The sequence below is a fragment of the Sinohyriopsis cumingii genome, chromosome 11 (genome assembly GCF_028554795.1).
Source record: "Sinohyriopsis cumingii isolate HCF-2022 chromosome 11, ASM2855479v2, whole genome shotgun sequence".
Lineage (NCBI taxonomy): Eukaryota > Metazoa > Mollusca > Bivalvia > Unionida > Unionidae > Sinohyriopsis > Sinohyriopsis cumingii.
Window position 1 is genome coordinate 92,511,088 of NC_142971.1, and position 12,105 is coordinate 92,523,192.

The 12,105-nt window shown below is 35.7% G+C and overlaps 1 protein-coding gene across 4 annotated transcripts in view; it reads left to right on the forward strand.

Moving 5' to 3' along the window:
• Window positions 1-12,105, forward strand: part of LOC149789007 (uncharacterized) — a 94,622-nt gene that overhangs the window by 25,758 nt on the left and 56,759 nt on the right. For 3 of the 4 annotated variants that reach the window (XM_089975165.1, XM_089975166.1, XM_089975169.1), the window contains 3 exons: window positions 3,398-3,588; window positions 6,611-6,729; window positions 8,215-8,299. In XM_089975165.1, the coding sequence (XP_089831291.1) occupies window positions 3,398-3,588; window positions 6,611-6,729; window positions 8,215-8,299 (395 nt within the window). The remainder of the gene's footprint in view (window positions 1-3,397; window positions 3,589-6,610; window positions 6,730-8,214; window positions 8,300-12,105) is intronic. The other variant, XM_089975167.1, reaches the window with a different exon arrangement.

Below are 12,105 nucleotides of genomic sequence, written 5' to 3' on the forward strand. Positions count from 1 at the left end.
CGTACAATATTCAGTATCAAAACATTAACTTGTCAAGAAAAAAGACTTATTACACTGGTCAACAGTGAAATCATTACTGACTTGAAAAGGCCCTAATCTGTAGTATTTTGGTGTGCCGAACACGAATATAACCGTGAAAAATTTGTATTGGCTCTCGTTTTGAAGATATTCATATACCTCATTTTCTATGTTTCACTGTGTAAATTTCTCCAGTAGGACTGCAGCAACATCCGGAATAATGATGTAACATTGCATAATACCATCATGCTCACATCATCCACAGTTGATTGCATCATTTTCTGATGCAATGCAATACTAATGCCATGCGGCTGCTGAAGTAAGTTGACGTCAGCAGTGTACTATACATGTGTAGGCCTATTATACTAATGCCAGGCGGCTGCTGAAGCTGACGTAAGCAGTGTACTATATAAAGCCCAATCAGATAGGTTCAGCATTTAAAATATTTTAGACGTTGTGCGAGACAGTTCAAGCTACTGTTACATAAAACTTATTATTTTATCCATTTACGTACAATAAAGAACAGTAATGCCTCGAAAGTGTGTTAATACCGCGGACAATTTTTGCTATATTTGTGGGGAAGTGACATTTGCCAACCAGAAGAAAAGTATCAATTCTCAAGTGAAGAAGGCATATCATCTTTACTTCGGATGCAAGGTTGGTGACCAAGACAAGCCTTGGGCTCCGCATATATGCTGTGCTACATGTACAACACAGCTTTCACAGTGGTTGAATTGCAAAAGGTCATCAATGCCGTTTGCAGTCCCAATGGTGTGGAGAGAGCCAAGCAACCACCTAAATGACTGTTACTTCTGCTTGGTTCCTCCTCTTTCCGGCGGAATAACGAAGCGAAAGAAGTCGAGAATAGTCTACCCAAACATTCCGTCTGCATTGAGACCAGTTCCACATGGTGAGGGACTTCCTATTCCAGAACCTCCAGCAGAATATTCTCTTGATTCATCTGACGAAGACAAAGGTGAGTCGACCTGTTCTTCTCCTGGTCCATCAGCATGCAGTGATCCAGATTTTCACTGTGGTGCATCATCAACCCCACACAGAATAACACAGGAAGAACTAAATGACCTGATTCGTGATTTGGACTTATCAAAGAACAAGGCAGAATTGCTAGGATCAAGACTCCAAAAATGGAATCTTCTAGAAGAAGATGTCACAATTACTGCATATCGAAAGCGCCACCAGCAATTGGAGCCTTTCTTCAGAAAGGAAAGTAATCTGATATTCTGTTCCGATATTGAGGGCCTCATGAATGCTTTAAAAATCACTCATGACCCACAAGAATGGAGACTATTTGTGGACTCTTCGAAACTGAGTCTCAAGGCTGTGCTTTTGCACAATGGAAACATTCTTCCATCTATTCCAGTAGCGTATGCTGTCCACATGAAAGAGACATACGATAACTTAAGGCAGCTACTGAATTCCATTGAGTATAACAAGTACAGCTGGCACCTCTGTGGTGATTTGAAGGTAGTTGCCCTTTTAATGGGACTGCAGCAAGGATATACAAAATACATGTGTTTCTTATGCGAGTGGGATAGCCGAGCAAGGGAAATGCACTACATGAGGAAGGAATGGACTCACAGGCAGAATGTAGCCATTGGAGAGAAGAATATCCAACACCCAGCTCTGGTTGAGGCTCAGAAAATCTTGCTACCACCCCTTCACATCAAACTAGGTTTGATGAAGAACTTCGTGAAAGCCATTGACCGGACTTTGCCAGCATTCCGATACCTGCATGAAAAATTCCCTCGACTCAGCGAAGCAAAGATTAAAGAGGGAGTTTTTGTGGGTCCTCAGATTCGAGAGCTTTTCAAAGATGACCGGTTCAACAACTTGCTGGAAGGTGACGCGAAACAAGCATGGAATGCTTTTCGCCTAGTTTCTACAAACTTCCTCGGAAATGTTAGGGCAGAAAACTATAAGGAACTAGTAGAAGACATGTTGATGAAGTATAAGAAACTTGGCTGCAATATGTCTCTAAAGATTCACTTCCTTCATTCCCATTTGGATTTCTTTCCTAGCAACTGTGGTATTGTTAGTGATGAACACGGCGAACGTTTTCATCAAGATATCGCAACAATGGAACAAAGATACCAGGGAAAATGGTCCACTACAATGCTGGCTGACTACTGCTGGACACTCCTCAGAGATGCTCCCGAACAGCTGTACAAGAGACAGGCGAAGAAATCTAAGATGTAGTCAATGACTTGATTTTTTATAGGTAGGCTATTACAGTTGACCTTTTACTATTGGAATGCATTTCGTTATGTAAACATTAATTTCTTGCAGATTACAAAAAAACTAGAGCCAATTTTGCAATTTGACTGTCATATTCGTGTTCAGCACATAAAAATTGATAAGAATTGACTAATTTTATTTCAGTAACATGACTTTTGTAAAAATTTGTTGTCCAGTGTTATCGCAGTTATTTGTAGGACGATATTTTGAAATGACACTAACTTCACTTAATCATAAAGGGCTACGCTTTGCTACAAAAAAATCTTGTGTCACTTGACATCGCATGACATTCATCTTCTTCGAAATTTCTTTTCCTCTTAAACCTCATATCCACGGCTATTTCAAAACAGATGCAGATGAGGATTTGCTGTTACTGAAAGCACGTACTACTTATTCGTCCAGTCATCCATTTACTTCTTATATTTGTCTATATGAATGTCTCTGTCTGTCAGTCCGTCTATCTGAATGCATGCACGTATGTAGATGAATGGAAAGATAGAGCAACAGATTATGTAAAAGTTGGTCTCCATTGGAAGGTATAAAATGATATAATATGTGTCACATCCTCTAAAAGCAAAACAACAGGGCAGTATGTTGCCTAAACAACACATGGTCACATCATACAGACATGTAGTTGTGTGTACATCATTAGGTCGACAAGTGTCCGGCTCTCTCGTGTAATGTTCATTTGGTCGAAACATTGTTTGAAAGGATATAGACAATATAAATGTTTTAAGGTATGAATTTACATATGAAGGGTGGTTGATGGAACTGTTTGAAAGGAGAAAGAGTATGTTTACTTGTGTGTGTGTTTCTGTGTGTGTGTGTGTGTATGTGTGTGTGTGTGTGTGTGTGTGAGAGAGAGAGAGAGAGAGAGAGAGAGGTGGACACTCCCTCAAGTTGCGTTTCACCTTTCGCTTTTATTATTTTTTTGTGTGTGTCTCTCTCATTATTCTCATGCAGCATCTACATAGATTTTTGAGAGAAAAAAGAGGAAAGAGAATTTTTGTTAAGACCGAATGTCGTGATATATTTTTCTTCATGTCATCATTATGCTTTCCTTTTCTTTAGCAATGGATAATTACTTCAAAGTTATGTAACAGTTTCTTAATGAATTTTAAAGGTGGGACTATCTTGAAATAAGAGATGGTTCTGACAACAACAATAGCCAAACGACGACCAGCCTTTGTGGATATGGCCCAGTGACCTACATTTCCATGACCAATAAGTTGTTTCTGTACTTCGATTCAGACGAATCTTATGAGAGTAAGGGTTTTCATTTCGAGTACAAAGAAGTTCCTCTCTTGTCTCCATGTAAGGAATCTCACATTTCTTTTCTCTATTTCTGTATATATATATATATATATATATATATATATATATATATATATATATATATATATATATATATATATGCATAAGATGACAACAACAAAAATGTGTCAATAAAGTTTGATGTAGATGTAAATGTAGATATTCCCTCTGCCGTTTGGATATAAACCAGATGGTCATTCAGGTTACTGGTGTTTCATTCTGAGAAAAATTGTCTAATTGGGTAGTGGTCTCATTATGAAGGGAAATTTGGTCATTGATATAGAAAAAGGACGTACACGTCCATTGTTGCAGTTGGGGGTTGATCTGTATTGTATTAAATGCTACCAACACTACCTAATCACTATGATTCATGCTTTTTGTGATCGAGATGTAATAAACGCATTTTCTGTAAAGCAAGGACCCATTACACTAGCGGAACGATTTAATAGTACACTAGCGGAACGATTTAATAGTACACTAGAGGAAAGATTATAATGACATTAGTTCGAACTGCAGTTTTTAATGAATCCTACCCAGCGTGCTCAGACTCCTACCCAGCGTGCTCACACTCTAGAGCAATCTTGGCTGGCAGAGCGGTCTCTTTAGTGGGTAACACGGCTTCAGTTTGGTCATAGCAGCGTTGAATCAGGAATTCAGAAACGCACTTGGGTTAAAACCTGCTGAGGCGATTAGACAAAATACTTTTGACTGTTACCGATAAATCAGTTAGACTCACTCAGAAGCAAGTTGCTTTTGGCATATATATATATATATATATATATATATATATATATATATATATATATATATATATATATATGCATCGGGGATGTTATAAGTAGTTACTTATGGGAATATTTCAAATTATTCAAGGACTTGGTCACTGAAAAAATTATATACAAAACTTCAAGGACTTTTCTGATATTCTGCTTTCGTAGAATCTACCTTAAAGCAAACACGTTTGGATTATTCAGTGGTGCTGTCACGTTAGTACATAAGCAGATTAAAACCTTGATGATAAATAATTTTGGATATCTTCCGGATTAATGTAAAGATGATAGCACAATTTATGATATATTTCTAGGAATTCATCAATTGTAAGTTATTCATAACTCTTTCACTTTTTGTTTGATTTTCTTTTTTAGTGAATAACATTGCAGACTCTTTAACAATATGTATTGCATTAAGGCAAGATAGTCATGTGATTTTTCCTGGGACTTCGAAAACACTCCATTATTATGGTAGTGTCGATCCCACATTAGATATGCTCATACATATTTCCTAATTACTATTTCCATCCATTGGTGAACGTTTTGCTATTTAAATAATACTTGCCGCCATAATTCTAAAAAATTTTTTACGTAATAGGAAGCAATTATTAGGGAATATATTGCACAGAAATTTTGCCACAATAAATATAATATTGTCACACAAAAAATATTCTTCATGAAATATATTATATAGAATAAGTACAATTAATAATAATATATTCTGCTAGCTATAATATATATATATATATATATATATATATATATATATATATATATATATATATATATATTCTCACTAAAGGGAGACAATCCTAGCATAACATATTTTATACAGTATAGAAGTGATCAATTATAGCAGTGGCTGGTGGGTACATATGCATATTGAGGCTGTTGTGGCGCCTCATGGTAACCTCGCGTGGTGGTGCCGCACGGAGGTTTACGCTAGCAGACTTTGTTGCACAAAATCGTTCAGGTTCCAGAAGAATATTTAGAATGACATCGCATATACAAAGGCAATATTGTCTGCACCTGCAATGGTAGCGCTGTAGTCGGAATCGTCGTGCATTTCTAAAGAAACAGTAATTGCATAAAAGTGTAATGTATAAAGGGGTTAAATACGAAAAGAGATTTTTGATTGTTGTACTTAGGATCAGAGGTTTTTCTGTTACATGTCTTAGAAACATAGATTCTATTTTTGGAGCTTTAATTTATCCTAGTTATCTCAGACTAAATGTTACAGTTTATGTACTGTCCCTCTATTTATCCGAGGCTACATTTTACATGTTTGCTGGCACTGTAGTTATTTTAGAAAAACTGTTACAGTTTATGTACTGTCACTGTATTTATCCGAGGCTACATTTTACATATTTGCTGGCACTGTAGTTATCTCAGACTAACTGTTACAGTTTATGTACTGTCCCTGTATTTATCCGAGGCTATGTTTTACATGTTTGCTGGCACTCTAGTTCTCTGGGGTTAACTGTTACAGTTTATGTACTATCCCTGTATTTATCCGAGGCTACGTTTTACATATTTGCTGGTACTGTAGTTATCTCAGACTAACTGTTACAGTTTATGTACTGTCCCTGTATTTATCCGAGGCTATGTTTTACATGTTTGCTGGCACTGTAGTTCTCTGAGGTTAACTGTTACAGTTTATGTACTATCCCTGCATTTATCCGAGGTTACGTTTTACATGTTTGCTGGTACCGTAGTTATCTGAGACTAACTGTTACAGTTCATGTACTGTCCCTGTATTTATCCGAGGCTTTGTTTTACATGTTTGCTGGCACTGTAGTTCTCTGAGGTTAACTGTTACAGTTTATGTACTATCCCTGCATTTATCCGAGGCTACGTTTTACATGTTTGCTGGCACTGTAGTTATCTCAGACTAACTATTACAGTTTAAGTAATGTCCTTGTATTTATCCGAGGCTACGTTTTACATGCTGCTGGCACTGTAGTTATCTGAGACTAAATGGCAGGTGTTGATTGTGCCTTTAATGACACGAGATTAACTATTATAAGTTATGCACAGTTGCTGTAGTTATCTGAGACTAACTGACAGGTTATGTATTGTCCTTGCAATTATCTAAGACTAACGGCTTACGTACAGTCCCTGTAGCTATGCTTAACATTGTTTCTCAGTTGCAAATGTATCAAGTACATGTTGTCTTGTGCTAATATTGCTTGAATGCCCATACATTGTTAATATCAATTCATGACTTTATTCAGGTCTTTTTTTTATTGCAGACGACACTTTAGTTTGTAACAGCACTATCCGTGGTGAACAATCAGATTCAAGTTCTATCGTTAATACAGAATATCAGGGCGCCAACCAATCAGAAATGTCCTGTTTTTATAGAATACAGGTAATTTTAGATTAAAACTAAAGTTACTAAACGAAAATATAGGAATTTAAACATGCGTTATCTGCTAGAAATAATATTTATATAAAAATAAATGTTTGTAACGATAAAAAATATACTTCATTGCCCAAAGGGAATTGGGAAAAATGGTCGCGTCTGTCTGATAATGGTCAATGGTCAATTTACCTCCCAGGGTCTCGTTACGCATTGTAACGCCTATCAAGCATTAAAGAGCGACGTGAAACCCCAAAGAACAGCAACGAAATTACAACAAAAGGTTTTGGTCAATTAAGAGGGGGCTTGGAGGGTGGGGTGGCGTGAGATGGTTGGGCGGTATACCTGTAACATGTTTCACCCTATATACAAGAGTGGTTTATTTGTTAAGTCATTGGAGTAAATAAATTTCCATCTGATGTGGACATAAACTGGTCTCTAAAATGACAGAAAGTTATCGAACCAACTAAACCATATTTGCATAGTAAAATAACACACACGATCTATATAACGTTTCTTACTCCGTGATGCAATTCCGACCCTAACAAATATTTGTTTATGTCTTCTGTAGTCTAATGATCCAAATCAAATCGTGCAAATATTTGGTCAGAAAAAAACTCAACTAGTTCATAACTACAGCCAAATAAATGCAAGTCAGCACCGGTAAATATCGTCAATTTTCAGCGAACATATACATCCAGCACAGTCTCTGCACCCAGTAATTAACTCTCCAGAGAAATATCCAACAACTCGAATGTCATTTTTTTTTGTCTGCCAGATATGTCTTCTTGCTACACCACATATGTCTACATTTGTGGTGAATGTTTGTTGAGGAATAAATACACGTTTTGGTGGAAACAGTCTAAACAGTCACATCCAAATTCATGTATAGGCTTATGGTGTTTCCACTAAGCCAGCAGACCTAACCAAGTGAACTATGTAACAACACCTAGGAATTTCCAACGGTGCTCCAGTTTCGAAAATTATTCTGTTCGTGAAATGGTCTATTGACAAGAACGGCATTCGCTTTTGTAATTATTATTTGCTAAAAATACTTCTTAATGATAGCTGTTTTAACATTGTTCAATAGCGCTACCACTCTCGTCTGGGACTATTTTTTCACGCGCAAGAATTGAAAGGTACGAGGTCAAAATCAGAATGAAATACTAAAAATTAGGTTCGTCCTTCTCTTTCTTTCCACTCGAAATGAAAACTATGTGATAAAAAGAATCTCAGTAATGATTTATTACCGAATTTATAAAACTCATTAAATAATGTCCAGCGTCAAAATTATTTAAATCGTTTCAATATTCAATCCTCGCTAATTCGAGATCCAGCATTTACGATTGTCTAGTTTCAAATCTAGTTGAAACACATCAATGTACACATATATTTATAGTGAATCTCGCTCTGTTTAATAAATTGTTCCCTATATTTTCATATAGATTTTTCAGCCCATATTTATGTTTAATTCTCTTAAACTTTCATCCGCAGGCACCAGAAAAGCACGTGGTTTGGTTGGAACAGATTAAGATTGAAAGTAACAGCGCCTTAACGATCTATGACGGCAAACACACGCGTGAGTGATTAGATTTTAAAACACACGCCCACACAAACATACAAATTTTGCCTATATTTGAATTGAGACAAATAAATAATTATTCACACGTTTTAAATCTATTTGCCTATGTTTCAAATTGTATTGCTTGATTTGTTTACTCGAGTGAGAGTATTGGCATGAGATACGAAACTACCAAATCTACCCGAGTTTCATATTTACAAATTTCATGATCCAAAGTATACCCCAATACGCTGCTTTTTAGAATGTCAATTAATGGACAATCTTGCATAAACAGAGAGTTCAGCAGTAACAAATCTTCTAAAAGGATATGCTTATTTATATTCAATCCAATTAAAAAGCTTCATAAAAATAAGAAAGGTTATACAAAAATTATTCACAATAACTTGGCTTCCGGATCATTTAATGACAGTCACAGCACGAAGACTCACTTACCACGTTTATAATTCGGGGAAAGTCTTTCACACGAAAACACACACTATTTGACTTAGTGGCAGTTCACAGTTGCATACTGTTTACCTAGTAATTATTTATGTCATCTACAGGAACTATATGTATTTCGAAAAGGAGTTTACTTGCAGCCTGATGTGCTTGCATTCCTGGGTTACCTCGTGTAATCCGCTTAAAAAAATATTTTCTTGCTTAAAAATCATTTTTCTTTATGTAACTATTGATTTTCTTTTTTCATGATATAACGTGATGCACACATATAAACTCGCTTGTTAGTAGAATCAAACTTCAAACAAAACATGATCCTTTGTGTCCCGTAGCATAATGCGCCTGCTGACCAGGCTCTATGTTGTTTAATTTACTGACTGAGGACTCTTAACAAACTCCACGGACCTAGAATTTTTGGCTCAAAATGCGTCGGCAGACCTGGCTCTGTGAAGTTTGCAGCTAAACTGGACAGGAGAGTATATATATATATATATATATATATATATATATATATATATATATATATATATATAAATATATATAATCTTCAGATCTCGTGTCACGGCTCCATACAAGGCTTTATTTCGACTGGCTTTACCCATAAAATGTAATCATTTTGAATTAGAAATATGAAGGTAATGGTCATTATCACGGGGAAAGAAAGGTAACAATTATGCAACAACTATAAATTTAATCTATTATATCAGTGAAACCCCGGGGTTTCATATATCATGTTAATCACAGATAATAACGTTCCGTATGTAAATTGATTGTAGTTAAAAGAGTCCATAAAACGATTTCATAATATAACTCAGTCCTATAAATCAGCCTTCTAACATGTACAGATAGTGACTGGTTCTTTGGGACTGATCTCATCTATTCTTATAATTGTGCAACTGAATGCAGACAGATTTATCCGCACCCATCGGTGTGCAAGTTTTACACTTACTGATTATCGCTCGCTGTGCATGAGATACGGTCGACTGAAGGCTCATTTCATCGATATAAACATAATTTTCTGGATCAAATCCAATGTTTGACAACTTGTAAATCCATTTAGGATAACACTACTTCTGCCTGCTGTAGCCATTTCTATTTTCGTGGCTATTTTAGGTGACAACATGGAACAATCCTTTCCTTCAGAAATTATGATCATAAAATATTATAGAAATTTCATTGACGTGCAGAAATAATGTATTACTCATATGATATAAATTTATAATTTAAAAATATTGAAAATATTTACATTTTACCTTTTCTTGGGACGAGTTCACTGCTATCGTTTGTCTTTTTTGAAGCCAAAATATGTCCTCAATGTCAACATCATTAGCGTGACTTAAATTGTTGCTTGATGACTGTTTGCATTTCGTGGGAATGAACGCATGAAAAGATATTTTAAAGATAGTGTCTGCTGCTTTCCTGCTTTCTAACGCATTTCTTAAACTGCTTTAATTACTTTTAATCGTTTGGGTCTAGAAAGGATACAGTGAAGGTGGGACTGACATATAGACTGTTATTATCAACTAGTGGCCATATTATGGGACCTATTCTGAGCTGTTGCATGATGATGCATGTCATTTGTAGCATCTGGGGCACGACAAATATATATATTATAAAGGGATTGCTATTATCAACGGGCAAAGCCGTTTTACCAAGCACACCTGTTAAAGCATATTCACGAGTTTTAATATTAACATTTATCACACAAACACACTGAAATCGCAACATGCATCAACACAACCTTTGACAAGCAGACTTTGTAGAGTCGGCATGCGCGGCATAGATCATCGGAACTCATAAAATGTAAACGGCTAGATTGGGACTTGAAAGTCTGTAGATAGGGTATACATACAAATATTACGATCGAAATGAAACTGATAAGTTAAAGTGTAAATATATTTTCCTTATTTGTCAAAGCTTGTTTCAAACAGTAAATATTGATACTATCGAAACCATTCTTGACAAAGTTCGTTCCTTTTGATGCAGGGTCATGATTTAATAACTTACAGGACATTGCTCGGTCTCTTTTGTAAGAAATCCTGTTTACTTTCAATAACGAAAAGAGTTAGAATTGTATATGAAATTCATTGTTTTAAATACCGACTTGAGCGAACTCTGAGTGTAGCATTAGATGTAACACCCCTTGTCATTCTTCTTGGTCACAAGACTATTAGACATAAATCACCTGTATAACGTAGTTAAGATACCAGCCTGAATATCCCTAACAAGAAGCTTGCTTTTAAATTGTACAATTCTATGGGACCATACGCTTGTGATTGACTCGTTTGCGGTCGCTTTTCAAACCTCTATCAGCAATGATGAAGCCACCTTTGTCCTGACAGATACACTTGTTAAGGTCAGAAGTAACGTTTAAGAGGGATGTTTGAAGTTACAAAACAAGTACGATTACGTGATCCAAATATCAAACTCGGCTAAATTATTTAACGACGGTGTTAGTGTTGATCAAGCATGCAAAACATTTGCATCTACTCTTGTAGATCTTGTTTAAACATGTATCCTAATGAAAAGGGGCAAGATTAGCTCACGTGATAAACCAGTTTTCATCAAAACATGACAAAAGAGACAGGTTGTGAACTAAGGTCATCAGAGGCAAACCTCAAACCAATATATACAATTTAAGAACCAATGATTCAGAATTATACATCCGAAGAAATAAAGCAGTCAAAAGAAGAAAAAAAACCATTTCTTTTAAATCTTTATTAAAATTTGGCTTCCTTGAAATCTTCGAATCCTCGAATGTGTTGGAATAGTATAAGGCAGGAAGTACATTCTGCAAAGGCACTGAAACCAGACTTGGCAACAATTGATCAAGGACAATGTGAGCTGCTGAACTCTTTATATTTGCTATATTACACGTTTAAAACTATAATACATAGTTATCGCATTTTAAGGTTAGAAATCATATTAATTTGTTGACATTATTATATTTAAACAAAATATTACATATGTAATAACTATTTTTTGACCCAAAGAAACCCGTTTGACTCAATCAAATTATTAATTAACCGTTAAAAATATAGTTGAAGAAATTATATTGCCCTTGCTAATATTAGTTAATAACACACTTGAAGCCAGTATGTTCCCCACCCAGTGGAAGCTAGCACATGTCATGCCGATTTAAAAGATAGGAGACAAAACTCTATCGTCAAATTATAAGCCATTGTCTCTATGAGCTGTGTCCAAGGATTTTCGTTGAAATGTATTCAAACATCGATATAATTTGTTGCGTGAAAATGATTGGATACGTACGTACCCGTCTGAATTTCTTCTAGACCGGTCAGCAAATAATCAATTAATTGAACTAAAATCACAGAATAAGTTCTTTTGTTTCCAATGAAATCACGCTC